Source organism: Anas platyrhynchos, chromosome 10 (genome assembly GCF_047663525.1).
Source record: "Anas platyrhynchos isolate ZD024472 breed Pekin duck chromosome 10, IASCAAS_PekinDuck_T2T, whole genome shotgun sequence".
Classification (NCBI taxonomy): Eukaryota; Metazoa; Chordata; class Aves; order Anseriformes; family Anatidae; genus Anas; species Anas platyrhynchos.
The window spans coordinates 227,111-249,957 of NC_092596.1; the positions used below are offsets into that span (position 1 = coordinate 227,111).

The following is a 22,847-nucleotide window of genomic DNA, read 5'->3' on the forward strand; positions in this document are numbered from 1 at the left end:
TCCTAGGAACTGGAAATAGAGATTGGAAGAGTGCTTTAAGCCAAGACAGACATGTTTTAAAACTAAAACGTAGGAGTTGAATGAACCAAGAAATGAATCCCTTTTGATTATGCAGTTGTGTCCAGTGTTATCTTGGGAAATATGGTTTCCACATAAAACGTATCTGGGGCTTGAAGTTCTCCTAAGGCCCTTCTCTGTGTATTCCCTACTGTTTGGTAAGCGCTGAGGTCACACTGCAGACAGCAGCACGTCCTCTCCCCACTACTTAGCTGTCTGTTCTCACAACACGTCTAGGAACAGAATGGCTTGGACACAACTGCGCCTAGGACCGAGTTCATTCAAGCTGCTGGACGAGGTAAAAGCTCTGGACAAGCGAAGGGGAGGGAGGGATGGGTGGACATACAATATGATCACTTTAATCTCATTTCTCTAAGAATCCTGGCTGAGAAAACAAAACAAAACAGAATCAAAAAGAACAGAACAGAACAGAACAAATGAAGCAAGCAGCTAGCTTGCTGGAGACATTGTCTGGGAAGCAGTGAAAACACTTGCAAACAAAAACACGTCAAAGGACTAACTCTTTGAGCTTAATTCTAATCCAACAGCATAACCTCAAAGTCCTGTTTCTGTTCGTAACAGGCTGCTACAGTAACATGTCCCATTGGATGACTTTGCAGCATAGATGTCAGGAATGCAGCTTGGGATCCCCTCCTTCTACTCAGAGTTCACTTTGAAGGGATGAGCAAGTAATTCTTCCTGGGTTGACGGAAATCTAAAGTCTGTTTTCTAACACTCTTGCAGACGCTTCTCTGTCCATCGGCCTGTCCTGCCAACTCTGGTGTGAGTGTGAAGTTGTGGCAAGAGGGATTTCCCATTCCTATTTGACCTGATGGACACCAGCTTTCCTCGGAAATGGCTGATGTTGCTGAGGAGGCAGCAGTATCAAAGCCCTTGCTGATGAAGGTACAACCAGCTGGGGAGGCTTTGGCATTTCTGCACAACGCTGCTCCCTGACTGTCACTCCAGACTCAGATTCGGAAAGAAGCAAAGCAAGCTAGAGGAAAACTGGATGTCCTGGTAATTTTCTTTTTCTTTTATTTCTTCATTCTTCACTTGTAAGAAAATCTAAATCTTAACCCTTTGTTTGAAAACACGGCTTTACGGAAATGCTTATGGGTGTGCTCCTTCACCTTGTGTGGAACCTGCTTCACCTCGCTTCAGCTATAGGACACCTATGCTCCAATTTATGCTTCCCATGATAAAGCGGTGTTCTTTCGGTATTCTTTTCTGTGATGCTTGCAGGCGAGGTTGAAAAGAGTTGTCAGTAGGATTCTTCGTTTCCTTTGCAGTATCCAAAGCTCCGTATTACCGTGGATCTTCTCCTCTGATCTGGAAAGCTTCACAGGCCAAAAGAGAATTGAGATGAAGAAGGAAATAGAGAATGCTGACCAATATTGCCAAGTACCACCCGTAAGTTTTGTGAAAGAATCCGGTGCATTTCTGTAGTGGTAGAAAGTTCATAAAATCATCGTCGTGCACTTGAAGGCAAGCAATGCTGTAAAAATGAAGAATGCAAGGCCCTGCTTAAGGACAATCTTCAGGCTGCTTCTAGATCAACAGCTTATTTGCTTCTTCCACAACCTCATCTCCGCTTGCTTAGAAGTTGTGAAGGTCGGAAGCACACTCCGTCTTTTTCATCCCCTCTGTGTATCTTTTCCCTGACAGCAACTTCTGTCTTGGCTCTTCACATCCAGCCAGAGCAGTTGCTTTGCCTCCGCAACCTGCAGGCTGACCTCTCGTGTGTACCTGTGCTGGACTGAGGGTAATGCTTGTAACGCACACAGATGCTGCATTCACTGTGACTTTTAGAAAAGAGAGCAAGAAGCTAACCTGCACAGCAGACTCTTAGGTTTCTGTCTCTCTCTCTCTCTCTCTCTATCTCTCTCTCTATCTGCATATATATTTCAGTACTTATTTACTTCTTTAAAGATACCTTAAATAGAATAGATACTTTAAGAAAGCTTACTTGTTCTTCCCCTTTCCTTGTTTTTAACGTTTGCTTTTCTAACCAATCCTTAATGTTACAACATTGGATTGATGCAGTACTCAGTCCTTAGAAGTTCTCAAAGCACATCAGTGATTTCTCTATTTCTCAACCTTTCCATCTTCATTGAGATCTCTCATCTGAATTTAGGTAGGAGGTGAAGAAGAACACTGCAACCAGCTGAAGCCATATCAGACACATGCTTCTGCTAGGAAGTCATTCCGAGTGATTCCACGGTGTACTTTAGACAGGTTTGCTCTGGTCCTCTGGACTCAGCATCCCCAAGGGATATTTCAAAGCTCTCGGAAGGACCCGTCATTATCTCTGACACTGCAGCCTCCAGTAGGAAGGGGTAGATATTCCTTGCCCTTGTGCAAAGGAACTACTCAGTTAGCTGTTTCTAACCCAAATCTCGTTGTTGTCTTCTATTGACAGACACCACCCGGCTAGCCAAGCTAAACCACTGAAAATGGAAGGAGTGGGACATCTTCCAAAGCCTGCTGCTGCTTCTAAGCAGGAGTGCGCTGTAGGTGGGGACACAGCAAGAGGACACGTCCAGGCCACGGTGGAACTGCAAGGCACCTGTCTGAGCCACACAACGAAGTCAGCGATTCCCAGTTGGAGACTGTTGCTCGACCAGTGACACAGCAGCTGGAGCGCTTCTGGTTGCTGCTGATGGGTTCCCGTGAATCAGCCAGGGATAGGAGCTATGAGAACGACTGAAGCGATTTGAAGTTACCTGAAAGAAAGAAGAGAGGAGAGAAGAAGAAAAGAGGGGAGGGAAGGGGAGGGAATAAAAGGAAGGGAGGGCAGGGGAGGGTAGGATAGGATAGGATAGGATAGGATAGGATAGGATAGGATAGGATAGGATAGGATAGGATAGGATAGGATAGGATAGGATAGGAAAGGATAGGGTAGGGTAGGGTAGGGTAGGGTAGGGTAGGGTAGGGTAGGGTAGGGTAGGGTAGGGTAGGGTAGGGTAGGGTAGGGTAGGGTAGGGTAGGGTAGGGTAGGGTAGGGTAGGGTAGGGTAGGGTAGCGTGTTAGAGGGGAGGGGAGCATAGGAGAGTATAGGGTAGGATACGGGAGGGGAGTGTTGGAGAGTGTAGGTGAGGGGGGCATAGGGTAATGTAGGGTAGTGTAGCGAACGGGAGTTTAGGGTAGGATAGGGGAGGGGAGTGTAGGAGTGTGTAGGGTAGTATAGGGGAGGGGAGTGTAGCAGAGTATAGGGAAAGGGAGCATAGGGGAGGGGATGGTAGGGGAGGGGAGGAGACGGGAGGGGAGGGGAGGGGAGGGGAGGGGATCGGGGGGAGGGGAGGGGAGGCAAAAGTGGGGAGAGGAGGCAAAAAGGGGAGAGGAGGGGAGGGGTGGGGAGGAGACGGGACGGGAGGGGAGGGGAGGGGAGGGGAGGGGAGGGGAGGGGAGGGGAGTGCTACCATAAATAAAATTGCCAAATACATGACATTTTGGATCTGGAGCCAAATCTTTGTGTACATGTCCTCTCCCCGTAGCCCCACGTGCTGACCACCCACCCGAATCTATCATACTGTTGGTCAGAAAGAACAGGGAGCATAGGGGAGGGCAGGGGAGTGGAGGGAAGGGAAAAGAGGGGATGGGAGGGGTGGGGAGCGCTACCATCAATAAAATTGCCAAATACGATGAAGGAGCAGCAGAGCCTGCAACCTCCATTCCCCAACATCCTCCAACCACCCCCTCACTTCTCCGTGGGAAATAGGTAGAAGAATCAAGACTGAGGTTTAGCCTGGGATGGAGGTAGTGTGGCGAGGTGGTTTTCTGTTTGGTTGGTTGGTTGGTTGGTTGGTTGGTTTTAAAGTTTTTAAATTCTCACTGTCTAATTTAGGATAAGAGAGAGAAAGTTGTGTTTCCTATTGCCCTGGAGTTTCTGTTGGTCTGGCCACGGAAATGGAGTACTCAAAATCCTCAGGACACTCAGTTTATACCAGATTTATCCTAAAACTGCAGTATTTCTAGGCCCTTGGGATTCTTATCAATTAAAACATACTTTTTCACGCACAGAAGATGCAAAAAAGTGCGTCTACTGCAGTATGCAGACAGAGCCAGTCCTGTCTCTTGATTCCTTCTGCCTCCTGCCTGAAGAGCAGCAGACAATCGAGTTCTTGTCTTCAGTAGCTACGGCCTTAACCAACTGTGCAGTCTGTCCATTCATACACAGAGGAGGAAAAATAGCGTGGAATAACTCCTCTCCTTTGTGCTAACAGAGGAGGGTACAGCTTCCTCACTCCAACCCCACCGAGGCAAACCAGTCAGCAGTGCACGCCAGAGCCTCTGTCTCTTCCCCGTCTCATGATGTGCAGCTGGATCACTCTCCCTTCTATCCCCAGGATCGCTTTCAGCACAGTCACAGAAGGGTCAGACTCACAGCTTTAGGAGCCATCAGAAGAGGCTTTCCCTCTTCTGCCACCACACCACACCCCCTATACACATGCAATTTCACACATGCAAAGAGACACCATGGATTGGGGAGTTGCACAGAGAGGAGACCACACCCGTTTGCCTGCCTGCAGTTTGACACCAGTAGGGAGGTAATTCCGGTCAGGAGTTTCCATAGAGATGACAGAATATGGCCCTAGGGTCCTGCTGCTTCTTTCAGCCCTAATTCTTCAAATCCATAGGAACGGAAGAAACCTTCCCAGCCAAGTGCTGCATATCTTGAAGGTTGGAGAACCCACAGCCTTCTGCTTCATTTCATTTTAAAGATCAATCCCAATGTCACTCCCATAGAAGTAGTGGAAGCCATCTGGCTGGCTTGGCTTTCTCTCCAAAGAAGACCAAATGAGAGTTGGTCACGGGTGAGGATGAGCCCTGACAGTTCCTGCATTTTGGTTCTCCTGCAGCCCACAAAGCTCTCACTGCCTTGCCTGAATTTGAACCCCTTTGGAACCAAATCTACAGATTATCTCTGTAAATCCAAAACAGCACTTATTCACCATGTGAACAACAAATGCCTGGGATGGTTAACAGCACTTAGGTGCAAAAAAGAGCCCCCGCAGGAGCAGGCCCCGGGCCGCAGCTGCAGCCATGGAGAGGAGCCCACGGGGAGCAGGGGCAGAGAGGGACCTTGGAGGAGGGAACTGTATCCTCTTTTTTCATCGGTGCTGAGATTGAGGATCAGGATTTCGTGGTAGGAATTTGTTTAGATGAACCAATTTACCTCCATATGGGTTTTGTATGTTTGTTTCACCTTGTCTTGCAGGACCATCTTGGCTGGGTCTGCAGTGTTGTGCAAAAGTGAAGTTTTTCACAATAAAGCGCAGCTTTTTTTTCGGGGTAAAGGCTGAGGTGGCCTTCATCAGAGTCTTGTGACCTGAAAATGCAGAAAATGGGTGCATGGCTGGATGAGTGGGTGGGAGTTGGGAATTCAGCCTTGGAATCAGAACTGGGACGTTGTTGGGATAGGAAATGATCAGTGGGATGGGAAGGGATGATGGGGATAGGAACTCATTGGGATGGGAAAAATGGGTTTTATTTTTATTGCATTAAATCCACTTTATTGACTGTGTTGTACAGTATGGCGTTGTTTTATTACTATAAAATTATGATGATTATTATTTAATCTTATTAATTAAACAATTTTTATACGTTATTATATTATAAATTATAAATATTAATATTGATTATATTGTTTTTATTCCTTTTCTACCCTATTAAACTCTCTTTATCCCAGTGCACTGGTTTGGACTTTAGTTTTCCTTCCGAGTCGTTGTGGATTCACTCCGGATGGGGGGACATTAGTGAACGCCTGTGTGCTTCAGATCCAAGGTCACCTTTGCCCTCAACTCAAGATACATGTTTGCATCTGTTGTCGTGAAACAATGTTAACAACATCAACAAAAAAGTTCCCTACTTGCTAGCAGCATCCCTACGTTTGCTGGGGTCTGCTCTGTGCATTTTGAAGACCGTTCCATGCTATTCAGCCCCTTCAGGAGGAAATGGATGGTTCTAGGAAAATGCGTCTTGACCTGATGCAAAGCTGTGACTCAGCACCCTGCAGCCCCCGCAACCCCTGGCATTTTACCTGCAGCCCCTCCAACAACTCTGATGTTCCCTGCATCGACTTCAACCACTGGGGTGGGACCTGAGGCCCCTCAAACCCGTGTCACTCGCCCTGCAGCCCCTCCAGCCCCTGGCATGTTCCCTGCAGCACCTCGAGCCCCTGGCATGTTCCCTGCAGCCACTCCAAGCCTGGCACAGGCCCTACAGCTGGCTGCGGGGACTATCCAGAAATCTGCTCCAGAAATACAGTGATGGCAAGGAGCCCTCCACTTCATTCTTCCTTTTTTTTCTAGCTGGAAGCATTCAGAGTTGTCAACGGAATTGGTTTGGAGGAGTAGGAAAGACAGAATTGCTGGGTTTCTGCTTTCTCCCAGAAACTATCAGACCACAACATGACAGTTGTCTTTCTTTTACGTAATTTTACACCTGGATCTTTCTCACTTTTATGAGTGTGGGGTATTCCTTCTTTCTCCCTTTACCTTCCTCCCTTCCTTCCTTCCTTCCTTCCTTCCTTCCTTCCTTCCTTCCTTCCTTCCTTCCTTCCTTCCTTCCTTCCTTCCTTCCTTCCTTCCTTCCTTCCTTCCTTCCTTCCCTCCTTTCGTTCTGTCTGTCTGTCTCTCTTTCTCTCTTTCTGTCCAGCACTGATTTTATGGCTACGTGTGCATATCCACAGTGTAGAGTTTTCTCCGTTCCGTTTCTTCCCTGAGTCTTGCCCCTCTTCCCTGCAACTGAACAGCATTGCCTTGATCAAGGAAGTGGCAACATGCGGCTTACACAGTAACCTGCTGAAATTACAGCTATAACCATGGAGCACAGCTGCCGATCAACACAAGACCACCAATCGCTCACATTTCTAAACTGCTCGTCACAATTCTTCCGTATGTAGGCTGTGATGCTGCTCATTTCTTAAGCACCCATCCATTTCTTCTCTTCCCAGACCCTCAAGGTGTCCTGGTCAAACCACCTCCCTTCCTCTTGCCCCATCTGGCTCTCCCACCTTCCTTTTCCCTCAAGGCTCAACTTTTTTTTTTTTTTTTTCAGCATAGGAGCTCCATAGAAGCTGCTGCTGCCCACCTCCGAGTTGACTAGGGCTGAACTACTGAAAAAGAAAAGAAAAGCTATAAATAAGAGTGAGAGATATTCAGTATTTCTCTATGTTGTCATTTATTGGTGAAGATGAAAGTCTGCAGTTCATGTTCATTACACTAGCATGACAACATGACCACAAGGGGGACTGTCTGGTAGTGAAGAGGAACTTCTGCATGGATTAAAAATCTTTGCCTTTCTTTATTCTGAACTGTTTTTCTTATGGCTGCTAGAGAGAGAGATTCTCTGCCTTAGAAATAAAACTGCCCAGGCTGTTCTGATAAACCTGTAGGGTTAAGGCACTTCTACCAAAACAGATTTCAAAAGGCAAGAAGTCAAAAAGCAACAATTCAGTAATCTGTGTACGCTTCTATATTAAGTTTAAAGATAACCTGGTTTATATTTAGTTCACACAAATTAACCAAACATAGCAGCATACAACCTAAGAAAAGCTTAAGAAATTTATTAGATGCACAGATAAAGTGCTGTAACAGAGAAACTTGTGTAAATCTATTCTAAAATAAATAAGGTACAGTTAAACCACCTTTGACTCGTTTTAACTCGGAAAGAAAGAACCTAAGTTTTAATCATTTGAATTTTAAGGTCAAGGTGAAATATACCATAACTATAACAGTGGTTGTGATCTGTATCAACTATTTGAGGCTCCTGTTCCTCTTGAGGTCTCCCAGAAACAGGAAGGCTATTGCAAAATGTGTCCATTAGACATAGTTCCTTTTACAGAAACATTTTTGTAATAAAGTCTGGTTGCTCAAATACATGTTAAAATATTTAACAAGGAAACAATTTTCTCCTGATCCAGTCGATCTTTTAAACAAGACGATGTATTTTTCCTATGACGCAGCCCACAGGAGGGAACAGAAGTAAACATCCTCCTGAACTGAAGACTGTTTTGCTTGAAGAACTAAACTATTGCATCATTATATGAGAGCAAGAAATATCCATTTGGGTTATCCCTTTCTCCAAACATGGTGCCCAGTGATACATGTATTTTTGCCTTAATCTCAAAGGCCCGTTTGTCTCCAGGTAAGGTACGTTAAAAAGAGATTCCCTTTAAGCATCTTATCACAAGAGCTCTTACTGCCTTTCCATCCGGGGAAGCTTGTGTGTTAAACTGCCCTTGGAGTTTTGGATGCTACTAGATTTCTGTGCTCTGTTATCCATAATTTCAGGCACTTCGGGGCTAACATGGCTGTTTAAGTCAATGCAATAATATTACCAATATATTCAACACTCAGAAGAGTCACCACAGTTTCCTTCACACACTCAGGATTTCAAATTCTTCTTCCAATTCAAATAGCTTGTCAGTAGATTCAATGAGTTCTGTAAAAAAAGATAAAGAAAAAAATGCTTCTAAAGACATGCCTGATTTTGTTCACTTAAAAAAACAACTTTGAAAGACGCATTCCAGAAAAGTACTTTGTAAGAGTGAAAAAAAAAAATCTGTGCTAGCAATTGTATGGCTTGTTTGGATACATGCCTGCTATATATTGCTTGACACTCACAAAGGATAGTTATTCTACCTGTGATTATTCTTTTATTTGCTAACGAGGAACATAACATTGCACAATTAGGCTTTTAATCGGTGCCTTACCTGCTCCTGTGGTTGTCACTTCTGGTTTTGTTGGAGGTATGAAAGGAGGCCAGTGTGGCGGGTGCTTCTGGACCAGCTCAAACATCCGTAGACTCTGCTGCTTTAGAATCTCCTGAGGACAGAATGCTTTCATTTTAAAAGCTGGCTCGGGAGACGCTTCAAACACAAAACGTGTCTGCTTAATTGAAAGTGTTTTTTAATTACGCATGTCCATCAGGAAAATAAAGTCTTTATACAGACATACTGTGAAATCCAAGCACCATGGTCTCTGTAATACATCCCTAGTTAAAACACATCTGGAAGACAGATCTCTTGAACTGTACTACAAATTATCAGTCTTATCATCTTTTGATATCAGCTTTGATATCTGCAAACCTGTAATTTTGTTGACATGTAGCAAGCACACTAGGAATGTACAATATTTTCTGCTTTTTAAAAGAAAGTTGCTTGCATAGAACTCTCCTCAAGTTTTCTGTTGATCAATAGCACAAAAGACAGATCTATCAGCTCCTCCAAAGGGGAAAAAAAAAAAAAAAAAAACGCATCAGATTTTGAAGGACAGGTTTTGGTCAGGAAAAAAGGTGTTCCTGAAGCCAAACGCTATTCCTCTTCAAAGAGAAGTTACCTTCTGTCCTGTATTTCAGTTATTTACAAACTGTTTTCCTTAGATGATTTTTTTTTTTTTAAATAAATGCCCTTAGAGGTTGATGGTACTTTACATTCAGACGTCTGGTGCTTAGCTTAACAGCTGCATGCAGAAACATCCTCAAGTCTGTTTCCTGTGGCAGCCAGCACCTTCTGTTCTCCCTAGATCAGCAGGAGCTAGAGGCCTGCAGCACTTACAGAATCAGATCTTTAAGATAGCAGGGACTAACAGTCATAATTAGAACACGCAATCTATTATGTCAAACAATAAAAAAGGATCAGGAAGCAAATCATTGATACATCACTACAATATGGCAGTTAAACCTTAGTCATTTAGTGAGAATTAGAAGTTAAAAGCAAGTGTCACCCAGTAACACCTTCAAGTGTGGATGTTTACACCCATTTTCCAACTGGCAGGGTTTGTGGCTGGTAAAGTGCTGAACAATTTCCAATTAGCAATTCAGTAGTATTGCCTTACCCTGATGCTTTAATGCATTCTTCTCCATGGCTCATACAATTTGTATACAAAGGAAAATGCAAAGGAAAATTTTACAAAAAACAGACAATAAAAACCAGACTTTATAAAGAACAAATCGAGATGCTAAGTTCCCACTCTTACCTTTTGTACAAGACTACACCGGTTATCAAAATCACATTCTTCTTTGCAAAAGAAGCCCTTAGGGGAAAAAACAAACACACAGAGTTTTACCTTTGCAGATGGTAGGTATGTGGTACCAGCAGGTAAGGCGGTTTGACCTCTGATACAGTAATGCCCTGTACGATCAGTAGATATAAGACTCCAAATATGTGGCAGCTCTAGGGAGAGAACCCACGGGGAGAACAAGGCCCTGCAAACCCCTAACGAAATAGTCAAGCAAAAAATAGCAGCAGCTCCTGTGTGCTCCTCCATGGAGCGCCACCCAGTTCCTACAGTCCAGGTATCAGCAGAAGCTGAAAACTTGTAGATGATGGACCACCTAAGGAACACTTCCATTCTGGTATCTATACTGAAAATATTTGCTCTTCATTATGATTTTGTCTGTCTCGTTGCATCATGCCACATTTTGCACAGTTACGTAGTTAAGTATTAAAACAAAACAAAACAAAACAAAAAAACTTTCTAAAAAGCAGCAGTATTAAAAAACAGGTATGTGAATGAATGACAGATACCGGTATCTTTACAGATTGTTTAAAGCTTTAGAAACACATCCCACTGGTGACAACTGCCAATCACCCAATCACAGGATACTGGCATGGGATCAGATCCAATTTTTTCAAATACCACAGTACCCCCATGACATTTTGGCTGAATTACAAATAATACATTTGTATTTGTAATTTGGGGTGAAATACAATAATTCCACTTAAACAGTTTCAACTTATGATATAAAGTAAGTTTAAGTAACTTGTCTAGAGGTGACCAAACCTAAAGTAGTGATAGAATAAAACCCGTAAACCTGTTTCAGTTCCTTGCTCTGACCATTATAATGCCTCTTGAAAGAAGTAAAAGCTGCTCAGTAAAGAAAACAAAGCGAGCTCCCTACAGTACAGACAGCTCCCCACTTGCCCTAAGATTCTCCATGTAGTTATGTACAAACTACTATGTGTTGATCACAGAAGACAGCTTTGTGATCTTGGTTCTGTTCAAGGAGATGCATTGCTGCCCTTACCAATGTAGAGAGACATTACTTTGAGATAAAGTACATGCATTCAAGATTTCCTGACACTTACTAAAGCTACTGAAGGGTCCAAATTCATGATCTTCATTCTATGTGGGGCTTCCTGGCAGTGGAAACTCTCATCGTCAACCGTGCCATTTTCTTCTGAATCTACAAAGCTTTGAGTGGTGTGAGGGTCCAGATAGATCAGCTCATTGCCTGGATGGGTAAAAGCCGTATGTTAAAAATAAGCAAGTGACATTAATAAGCACTTGGTCCAGAACTGTAAAATAGAAATTAGATTGCCATTGCAGTCAGTATAATCTAGACTTTCCACCTAGGGATTCTTTAAGAGAATCGGAAGGTTTAGACACAGCGTTTCCCACAGGGTATTTAGTATAACTTCCTATTGTCACCTATTACTGTAATTTTTTGGTTGGTTATGTTCTATCTTTGTCACATACTTTTATTTTTCCATGTGAGATCCAGTACTTTTTTTTTTTTTTTTTTTTTTAAATCTCAAGTGTTGTAAACACTAACATTTGACAGATGAAAAGGTACAGGATGTTCACAGATGCAATCTGTAATCCCATTAGGCATTCATTCAGAAATTGGAACAAAAAAGCCTAACTAAAACAGGTTAGGTTTTACAAAAGGACAAAATAGGGTTGCAAAATTTTGGCCCAAAGTGGGGTGAAATCTGAAGGAATGCATTTTAAATTAATTAGAGCAATACTTAATAACAGAAGGTATGCAAAAGGTGAAAAAGATACTGCTATCAGAAACAGTTTTGAAATACAAGAAAATAAAAGTGACATTTGACCAATACACTTGTCAAATGCTATCAGCTATTCTCAGTATGTTGCTCTTGTTGATGTCATCACTTATTTTTACACCTAGCTTTGCTGTTAACTTTCTGCTCCTGTTAAGGATCATCTCATACTGTTTCTAAACTCTTTTAGATATGCTTCTTCATTTATTTTATTCTATTCTCATCTTTCTTTACTTCTAGAGGTTCACGCTTAGACCCCTTACTATTTCCCCTTCAAAAAATGTTCTCTTTTGATCATCTGCACATTTGGAATAAGTTTCTTTTTTCCTTACCTAAAAATCCTATGAAATAATAGGCATTCTTTGGTTTCCCTCCTAATGCTCCCAAAGACTGTGGCATCTTAAAGCATTCCTAGGAGTTCAAAAGGAATAAAGGAAATTGTAATTCATTTCTTTACTGACATCACAGATACCCAAACTTATTTGACAGTAACGAGCAATGAATTGAAAGAAAACCTTACTTTAAATGCATCAATATATACGGGATTTATGTGATTTATCCCTAGTCGTAGAGGTATAATAAGCAAGAGGGCTTTCCAGCCTGTGCAGAGTCCTCCTGCCTTCTTGCTTCGGCCAAGAGCACTTCTGTGCAAATGTGCACTGCTGTGGGACGCGCTGCTGCTCTGAGGAGGGGACCAGCACATTTTTTCTGCGGGAATAAAACTAGAAATCAGTCAACGCACAGAGGAACACAAAGCAGATCTTCCTCTCAGTAGTGAATTAAGCTAGTTTGCCAGGGATCTTTATAGGGCACCCAAGACAAAACGAGCCGGGCATGGCAATTACAGCTATTTAGTAGAAGTAATTCTAGCAGACAGTATGTGCTGGCACGTCCAAGTGAGACGTTAGATCAATGATTGGGGGATGACAATTTAAGACTGCAGTGACATGTCCTATTAATGTTATTAATAGTGTCAAGCTTTGCCTATAAAACGCCAGAGAAATGAAATGGCAGCAATGATGACAGTAGAAATTCTTCAAGGAGCTCTTCACATCCAGTGATGTGAGCACGAAGTTGGCATCAGGGATCAAAAAAACACAACTGAGTTTGTATGTCCTTCTTCCCTCTTCTTACCCTTGCAAGACAAAGCCATGGCCCCCCAAGTATTTGTTCATGTTTAGATACATGCTGGCAAATGGAGTCAAATCAGAAACTGTTACCAGAAAACTGATGAGGTGTCACTTACTGATGTCTTCAATGGCCACCGTATTGTCCATAGATACATAAACTGCTAATGAATTCCATTCATCAAATAAAGCAAGCTTCCTAGAAAACATTAAGGTACTAATTAATATAAACTAGTTGGATCAAAAGGGTAGCTTTACACTCAGAACCATTTATTTATTTTTTTTTTTCTTAAGAAAAAACATCCTTTCTGCATTTTTTAAAGTCTCCATGTAAGAAAAAGAAAACTTTAAACATTAAATGTTTAATATCTTTAGAAAAATAGGTACTGAGTGGTACCAGGAAAAACATATGCGCTGCACCATGTGCAAACTGTTTTGTCTTACTGCTAAGTGCAGTGACAGTAACAGTTCAACTACATCAAGTTTATTACTTTTTATTGCACTCGACAGTCTCTGCAATGGGTTCTTGCCCAATTGTGTCTTTTCTCATCTGGAAAAGAAAAAAATTCCTATGCCAGTTTTGCAGATTACAGTGGAATTACTTCTGCCTGAGCCTGCGTGCACAGCAGAAATGGGGCGTTAAAAGCTAAATCAGCTAAGGGTTTGGGGCACCAAAACTTCAGTGGGAGACAGCAGCACACAGTTTTATGTCCACTTCTGCAAAATCCAAACCTTTGGGGAAGGGAGCTACACTCTTAAGCTGCACTGGCAGAATTAGCTGTTTCAAATAAGCCAGAAAGAAATGGGGGTGAGCGTTTCACCATGAAAAACTTGGCCATGAAAGATCTGGAGTCCAGGGCATGCTTCAGCTCCCCTCCCTCTTCAGATCATGTGCCTGTTCCAGGGTGTCAAAGACTTGCTGCTGAGCTCGCAGGACCTGTAGCCTAGCCCCTGCCTGAGGTAAGACACCTCCACGTACCCCTGGAGAACTGAGCAGCCTCAGTTCCTTTCAGTGTGGCTCCCAGACTATGAGGAGCTGCCCATCTTTATCCAGTAGCCTTGCTGGCAGAACTGCTGCTCAGAAAGGGAGGAATTGCAGCTCAGTTCCCTCCTCAGCCGAGATGGCTTCTCTCTGATGTTTCACACCACCACTCCGACCTACACGGTGGCACTCTCGACCTGCCAGAGCTGTGCCACTGTGCAGAAAGGAATATACATCTGTGGTGTGACTGGTGAGGGCATGCAGACGGCATAGCAGGAGACTTTCCTGCAGTTTCTTCTCCTCAGGCTCTTCCTTTATTAAAATTTAGAGGTCACCCATTCCCAACTCAGTACCTGCACACCGAGCTGTGGCATGACATTCCATGCTGCACTTGTAAATAGATGGCAAGTACATTCCTGACTGTGGGACAGGGGGAGATGCAGCCTTCAAAACTCTGCCTGGGCCTTGTCTTGGCTGCCCCAGGGGAGTACGTTCTGAATGAGACTGGTATGATCTCACTTACTTTAGTACTTGAGCAACTGTATTTGGTCCAAACCATTCTCCAATTGACTTCCCCTCTCCAACACCCACCTGTGCTGTTTTCATAGTGAAAAAAAGACACACGTACACAAAATCAAAGAAAAATGAGACCATAAAGAATGTGGGAACAATATACAGTAAATACCGTGACTGTCAAACATTCTAGAGTAACTGCAATCTGTATTTAGCAATAACAATTATTTTCTCAATCTATGCTCTTTTCAAAACTTAGGGAGTGCCAGTTTCTTTAATAAACAAAAGGCTTCTAAACTACAATGAGAATTACAAGTTAACAAATGTTAGTGCCCTTTATTACAAATTACAGCAATAAGCTACAAGACTGCCTATTCTAACATTACTGACTCTGGTACCCAAGGCTTACAGAGTTTATCAAGAGCTAGATTCTAGTACATGGCTTTATTTAGGTCTCAGGGAATGTTTCTGTACTACTAGTCTTTGCGCCCATCTGCATACCTTTTTATTTTTATATAAGCATACACACTGTCTTCACATCCACTTTTTAAAATTATGAATTAACATACTGCAAATTAGTGATTCAACACAGTAGAAATTTCAGTGGAAAAAACCTGAAAGTTTATGTTTGTTCTTACCCATCTGGTGGATTGAATAACAGCAAGCCTTCCTGTCGAGAAAGCATCGTAGGATTCTGTGATATTCTTCTGGTTGTTTTTTGTGTTTTTCCCATTGCCAATCTGAAAGGAAAAATTGATATAGAATAAAAAATGGTGACGTTTTCATTACACTGATCAAATGTCTAGACAGCAGAAAGCTTTATAATGAGATGTTAAAAGACATTTCAATTCATCTCGAATATTTACATTTTGTGTAGAGCTCCTAGAATTCCAAGCTTGTTATTTATCATCAAGCTGCCCTTTATCATCATAGGCTAGATTGTAAAAACAGGGAAAATAAAACAAAACAAAAACATCAACTGCAAACATATTCTGACGGATCATGCTGCGTGTTGATAGCCATTCCAGTATCTCTGAGCTTCCAAGATTATTTAAAAGTACAGGCTGTGTTTAGACCTTGTTGGATTTCTAAGCACCCATTAAATAACAACATAAGATCCATACAGAAAGTCCAAACACTCCACTGGCAGCATCCTGGGATGTGACATGCATGCTTAAGAGCTTGCACCAGGGGGGTTTGGACCTCGTGCTGCTGACAAGTGAGGAGTGAAGAGAAGGGTAAGAGCACTGTCCCACGGTGGCAGGTTTTCCCTTGGCCTCAACTTGGGTGTTACACTTGGGTGAGGTTTATAAAATAATGGCGACAGGATTCCCCATTTGTTCTCCTTCTATGCCTATTTCTCTGCGTCAGGCTGGGATGATTTCACCCAGCTGAATATGAATTGATTCATTAGGAACTGTTACCAGGGCATCAAAGAAAGTCTCACTAATAAATTCAGGGTTTGTGCTTTTAATGGAGTACTTACGAAGAAGCGTCTGCAGACAATACCAAAGTTCCCTCAGGACCAGCACTCACCTCTCCCTAAGTGTCTGCAGATCAGTGCTTGGGCCAGCATCATCTGCCCGCATCGCAGCATACATCCCCAGCCAGCGTCCGACGAAGGACCCGTGCCTCCTGTTAGGAAAGTTCAGCACAATCAGTGCAGGCTTTCAACTGGGTGCAGCACCACAGAGGACATTTCAGAGTGCTAGAAAACAGATAGGGCTGCTGAAGCCTCCATGAACTGTCCTACAGATAAAAGGCACACAGCAAGACTTTGGTTCCATGCTGTTGGTCTAATTCTAATCTCTGCATTGCACAAATAAACAAAATTCATTTATTCCTTGTGGAGCTGACTTACTCTTTTCATTCTTCAAGCAGCATTCACAAACCATTTACTGCATGCTATACAACATGATCACCTGTTTACATACAGACATAAATAAACACTGATTTTAATAATCTTCATGTTTGCATAAACAGTTAAAATGATGCTCAAAATGCGCTAATACTCTAGAAATATTTTCCCAGCCTACGATGCCATCACTTATCTTGCTATTTAATTTAGAACAATGCAGCAAATCTGCAGTATACTCACCAATAGGCGAAAACTTTCTTCTATACGTAAACCACGTTAAACCACAGTAAACCACACGTAAACACACCTTGGCTTATTGTCTGACTTTGGCTTATGGTGCGTCTGTTGCTGTGTCCAGCACAGTGCAGCCCCTAAATTGCGACCAAAACTTTGCCACAAACCTCAATCCCCCTGTTAAAAGAGACCCTCTTGTTTGTTGCCCTTCTTTCGACACTCTCTAACAGGTTTATGTCTTTTTCTTATACTGTGGAGCCCAAAACTGCACTCAGTACTCAGTACATGGAATACCAACGGAGACTGCCTGGCATTTTCTCTTCTCTGCAGAAGCTCTGTTGCTAACACTGTCCAGAAATCACCACTGTCACAGACAGTAGTAGCATTCCCTCCTCCCACAGTTTGTTCTTCCCCCCAAGACTTAGACACCACCCAGAAAAAGAAGAATAATAATACTAATAAAATAAAATAAAATAAAATAAAATAAAATAATAAAATAATAAAATTAATTAAAATAGTCAAGAGCCGTCAGGAAGGCAGTGGTGCAGACTGTGGAGAGCCTGGGTTCAAATCCTTCTTCTGTGAGGCTCTGAACCTATATCCCACCACAATCTCTCTGCTAATGTATGGCAGGGAAAGGAGGAAGAAAGAACATATCTCCTGCACTTTCCATTTATTGTTGACTGACAATTCTGTAGAGTTATAAAGCCTCAATCAGTGAGATACAGGGTTCTTCTCACACTGTCTCACTGTGCCCTAAGCGGAACAGCTCTCATTTAATAGATGCTTCACCACAAAATCATGAGTCATCTGCAGTTTTGAACTTTTCTGGGATCAAGTCCCTTCAGATGGTTGAGGAATCTGCTCCAGCACCTATGTAAACTGGTGCTCTACTAAGCTAGTGAGTGAACAAGAGAGAAATCCTCTGCTAGATGACTTGACAAATTGGGTCTGAAAATAGTGTTGAGGCAGAATAGTCCACGATTTTTGCCTTGGGTGCACAGAGGGATTGGGTGTTGTAGACTTCTTTTATTCTTCATTAAGATAAACATTTTCAAAAATGTGCTTGTTCAACCTTGCTCCCACTGTGTGCATGGGAGGGAGATAACTGAAAGTGGGGAGCGTTGCTTGGATCCTGCAAGTGGCTGAGGTCCAGTGGGGTTGGAGGCTTTCTTCCTCCTTTTGGAAATGCAAAGCAACCCTGCACCTCCCCTGCACTTGCAGAAGGATCATGACAGCCCAAAGCACAGCGGCTTTGTAATTGCTGCATACACTTCGATCGGATTTACGTGGCAAGGGTTTGGTAGCAGGGGCCTGCAGGGATGGCATCTGTGAGAACAATCCAGACAACAGCCAGCTCCAGATAGCTCCAAAAGGGCCCCGGCGCTTGCCAGAGCTGAGCCAATAAGCGATGTTGTTTGCACCTCTGGGAGAGCAGATGGAAGAAGGGGGAAATACTGCTGCACAACAGAAGCTGGTAGAGAAATGAGTGAGAAGCAGCCCTGCAGCCCCCAAGGTGAGTGCAGCAGGAGGCAGGAGGTGCTCCAGGCTCACAGCAGCAGTTCCCCTGCGGGCTGTGCAGGGAGAGGCCCCTGGTGGAGCAGGCTGTCCCCCTGCACCCATGGGTCCCCCATGGAGCAGATCTCCACGCTGCTGCCCCCCTGTGGGTGGAGGAGCCCCCGGTGGAGCAGGTGGCTGTGGCCTGGAGGAGGCTGCGGCCTGTGGAGAGCCCCCGCAGGAGCAGGCCCCGGGCCGCAGCTGCAGCCATGGAGAGGAGCCCCCGCAGGAGCAGGGGGGCTGGGGGGAGCTGCCGCCCAGCCGTGGGGGACCCGTGCTGGAGCAGTTTGCTCCTGGGGGATGGATGGATGGATGGAGCCCGTGGGACGGAGCCGTGTGGGAGCAGTGCTTGAGGAGCTGCTGCCTGTGGGCAGCCCGTGTGGGATCAGCTGGGGAAGGGCAGCATCCCATGGGAGGGACCCCACGGGGAGCAGGGGCAGGGAGGGACCCTGAGGGTCACTCTGCTGAGTCTGCTTTGCCCGTCACGATACTTGTTGAGCCATCGCCCTGTCCTTATCTCAGCCCTGGAGCCCTTTGCATCGTATTTTCTCCCCCTTTCCCTTTGAGGAGGGGGAGTGAGAGAGCGGCCGTGGTGGAACTCGGCTGCCCACCCGCTTCGAACCACCGCAGTTGCAAAGTGCTGGGAAAGATTTCTTTCAAGAAATTAAACAAGGTGTTTAACAAAGAAATGCAGAGTTTCCTTTTGAAGGCTTCCTGGAGAATTGGGCTTCTTTCCTATTCCCAGCTCAGAGGAAGGGAATTGTTGATTTCACCTTCTTTTTTCTGACATGGAAATCAAAGGTGAACTGCTCTACAAGGACGGGCAACGTCTCAGAATCAAGCTCTTTTGCTCTGTAGTCCTTTCTCAAGGAAAAGATTGATCACACACCTTCCACAGATGTAGGGGAGCAGGGAATAATTTGGGAACTACTCTAATTCAAGTCAGTTTGGGCATAGTGGTACTTCCCTAGCTGTTTCTGAGACAGACGCATTAGCAACAGAGAGTGTTGTGCCGTCACTGGGAGGCGCCTGCGGTGATGACTTCAGAAACAGAACTGAATTGTGTCACCACAGCACTTTGGCAACAGCTGCCTCCGTGCACGTTTAGCTGGGAGGCACAGAGAAGGGTGCTGGATGCGATGAAACCACGTGAGGATTTGTGGATCTCCCCTTGAGGTGCACAGAGAGGGACCATGCCCTTCTGTAAGTGTTCTGATGCTTGGCTGAGGAAAAAAATGTGGTTTTGTTGTGAATGCTTCATTGTAGTATTCTGTAGTTTGTGTCAAGTCCTTACAGAAGCCTCAAGGTTGGTACTTTGCTCAATGATGGAGCTGCACAGAGTGAGAACAGACCCAATGTACGGGTGAGGGCCTCTGCACGTTCTCTTCTTCCTACAGACGATCAACAAATAAGGGGAGACAGAGAAGAGTGTGCTGTGGTCCTCCCATAGACCGCAAGTACTAAAGCATAAACAAGAGGCTTAAGAGTCCCCCTGTCATGTTAAAATTCAGGACAGCAATGGACTTCCTCACACGGGCTGGCCTGTCGACTAGTGTCTCAGGCTGTGGCGTATGAAGATGCACTCCATCTGCTTTCAGGGTAGCAATGGCAGTGGGCAAGCTGCCTGACCTTAACATTTGTCATTTCATTTCTCACCTGAGTTTTGGTGGTTCTCCACGGTTCATTCTTGGTCTAGAAAAAAAAAAAAAAAAAGAAAAAGAAAAAGTGAATTTGGATCAAAATAAAAGGATAAAAGGATTTCCTTTCCATTAATTACATGTTCTTAACTTAACTAAAAAAAGTGAACTGTGATGAAAATAAAAGGATTTCCTTTCCATTCATTACATGTTCTTACCTTTGTAACAGATTTGGTTATTGACTTAGAAGGCAAATATCTGTCCAGACTGCAAGACTTGTGCTCGCAGCGTGGGACAGCTCTCGTAAAGGTGATTCAGGGCAGTTTCTGGAAAACAAGACATCAGATCTCCCAAACAGCTTTCTTTGTGCTAATGTAGGAAGGGTGAGTAAGTGTAAAGGTAAGAGCCCAGATACCGTAAGAAGCAGAAAGTGTGAAGGAAACTTCCTTCTGGCTGATACAGCTCCATATCTAGTTGTCAAGTATGAAGAGAGCAGTGCTAAGTTTCTTGGGGAGAGGTAAAAAAGAAGAGACTGGGAGATTGTAAAAGGAAAAAGTGGGATTCCCTATTTCAGGAAATCCTAGGAACTGGAAATAGAGATTGGAAGAGTGCTTTAAGCCAAGACAGACATGTTTTAAAACTAAAACGTAGGAGTTGAATGAACCAAGAAATGAATCCCTTTTGATTATGCAGTTGTGTCCAGTGTTATCTTGGGAAATATGGTTTCCACATAAAACGTATCTGGGGCTTGAAGTTCTCCTAAGGCCCTTCTCTGTGTATTCCCTACTGTTTGGTAAGCGCTGAGGTCACACTGCAGACAGCAGCACGTCCTCTCCCCACTACTTAGCTGTCTGTTCTCACAACACGTCTAGGAACAGAATGGCTTGGACACAACTGCGCCTAGGACCGAGTTCATTCAAGCTGCTGGACGAGGTAAAAGCTCTGGACAAGCGAAGGGGAGGGAGGGATGGGTGGACATACAATATGATCACTTTAATCTCATTTCTCTAAGAATCCTGGCTGAGAAAACAAAACAAAACAGAATCAAAAAGAACAGAACAGAACAAATGAAGCAAGCAGCTAGCTTGCTGGAGACATTGTCTGGGAAGCAGTGAAAACACTTGCAAACAAAAACACGTCAAAGGACTAACTCTTTGAGCTTAATTCTAATCCAACAGCATAACCTCAAAGTCCTGTTTCTGTTCGTAACAGGCTGCTACAGTAACATGTCCCATTGGATGACTTTGCAGCATAGATGTCAGGAATGCAGCTTGGGATCCCCTCCTTCTACTCAGAGTTCACTTTGAAGGGATGAGCAAGTAATTCTTCCTGGGTTGACGGAAATCTAAAGTCTGTTTTCTAACACTCTTGCAGACGCTTCTCTGTCCATCGGCCTGTCCTGCCAACTCTGGTGTGAGTGTGAAGTTGAGGCAAGAGGGATTTCCCATTCCTATTTGACATGATGGACACCAGCTTTCCTCGGAAATGGCTGATGTTGCTGAGGAGGCAGCAGTATCAAAGCCCTTGCTGATGAAGGTACAACCAGCTGGGGAGGCTTTGGCATTTCTGCACAACGCTGCTCCCTGACTGTCACTCCAGACTCAGATTCGGAAAGAAGCAAAGCAAGCTAGAGGAAAACTGGATGTCCTGGTAATTTTCTTTTTCTTTTATTTCTTCATTCTTCACTTGTAAGAAAATCTAAATCTTAACCCTTTGTTTGAAAACACGGCTTTACGGAAATGATTATGGGTGTGCTCCTTCACCTTGTGTGGAACCTGCTTCACCTCGCTTCAGCTATAGGACACCTATGCTCCAATTTATGCTTCCCATGATAAAGCGGTGTTCTTTCGGTGTTCTTTTCTGTGATGCTTGCAGGCGAGGTTGAAAAGAGTTGTCAGTAGGATTCTTCGTTTCCTTTGCAGTATCCAAAGCTCCGTATTACCGTGGATCTTCTCCTCTGATCTGGAAAGCTTCACAGGCCAAAAGAGAATTGAGATGAAGAAGGAAATAGAGAATGCTGACCAATATTGCCAAGTACCACCCGTAAGTTTTGTGAAAGAATCCGGTGCATTTCTGTAGTGGTAGAAAGTTCATAAAATCATCGTCGTGCACTTGAAGGCAAGCAATGCTGTAAAAATGAAGAATGCAAGGCCCTGCTTAAGGACAATCTTCAGGCTGCTTCTAGATCAACAGCTTATTTGCTTCTTCCACAACCTCATCTCCGCTTGCTTAGAAGTTGTGAAGGTCGGAAGCACACTCCGTCTTTTTCATCCCCTCTGTGTATCTTTTCCCTGACAGCAACTTCTGTCTTGGCTCTTCACATCCAGCCAGAGCAGTTGCTTTGCCTCCGCAACCTGCAGGCTGACCTCTCGTGTGTACCTGTGCTGGACTGAGGGTAATGCTTGTAACGCACACAGATGCTGCATTCACTGTGACTTTTAGAAAAGAGAGCAAGAAGCTAACCTGCACAGCAGACTCTTAGGTTTCTGTCTCTCTCTCTCTCTCTCTCTATCTCTCTCTCTATCTGCATATATATTTCAGTACTTATTTACTTCTTTAAAGATACCTTAAATAGAATAGATACTTTAAGAAAGCTTACTTGTTCTTCCCCTTTCCTTGTTTTTAACGTTTGCTTTTCTAACCAATCCTTAATGTTACAACATGGGATTGATGCAGTACTCAGTCCTTAGAAGTTCTCAAAGCACATCAGTGATTTCTCTATTTCTCAACCTTTCCATCTTCATTGAGATCTCTCATCTGAATTTAGGTATGAGGTGAAGAAGAACACTGCAAGCAGCTGAAGCCGTATCAGACACATGCTTCTGCTAGGAAGTCATTCCGAGTGATTCCACGGTGTACTTTAGACAGGTTTGCTCTGGTCCTCTGGACTCAGCATCCCCAAGGGATATTTCAAAGCTCTCGGAAGGACCCGTCATTATCTCTGACACTGCAGCCTCCAGTAGGAAGGGGTAGATATTCCTTGCCCTTGTGCAAAGGAACTACTCAGTTAGCTGTTTCTAACCCAAATCTCGTTGTTGTCTTCTATTGACAGACACCACCTGGCTAGCCAAGCTAAACCACTGAAAAT

General features: G+C 43.9%; 1 protein-coding gene across 1 annotated transcript; it reads right to left on the reverse strand.

Moving 5' to 3' along the window:
• Positions 1 to 8,164: 8,164 nt before the first annotated feature.
• LOC140003347 (cysteine protease ATG4A-like) lies at positions 8,165 to 16,602 on the reverse strand (the record flags this gene model as incomplete). Its single annotated transcript, XM_072043094.1, has 11 exons — positions 8,165 to 8,505; positions 8,777 to 8,888; positions 10,041 to 10,097; positions 11,153 to 11,298; positions 12,184 to 12,262; positions 12,372 to 12,559; positions 13,098 to 13,177; positions 14,484 to 14,556; positions 15,112 to 15,213; positions 16,010 to 16,108; positions 16,572 to 16,602. Coding segments are annotated over 11 exons (1,032 nt in total), but the record flags the coding sequence as incomplete, so codon positions are not given.
• Between the last annotated feature and the right edge of the window lie 6,245 nt (positions 16,603 to 22,847).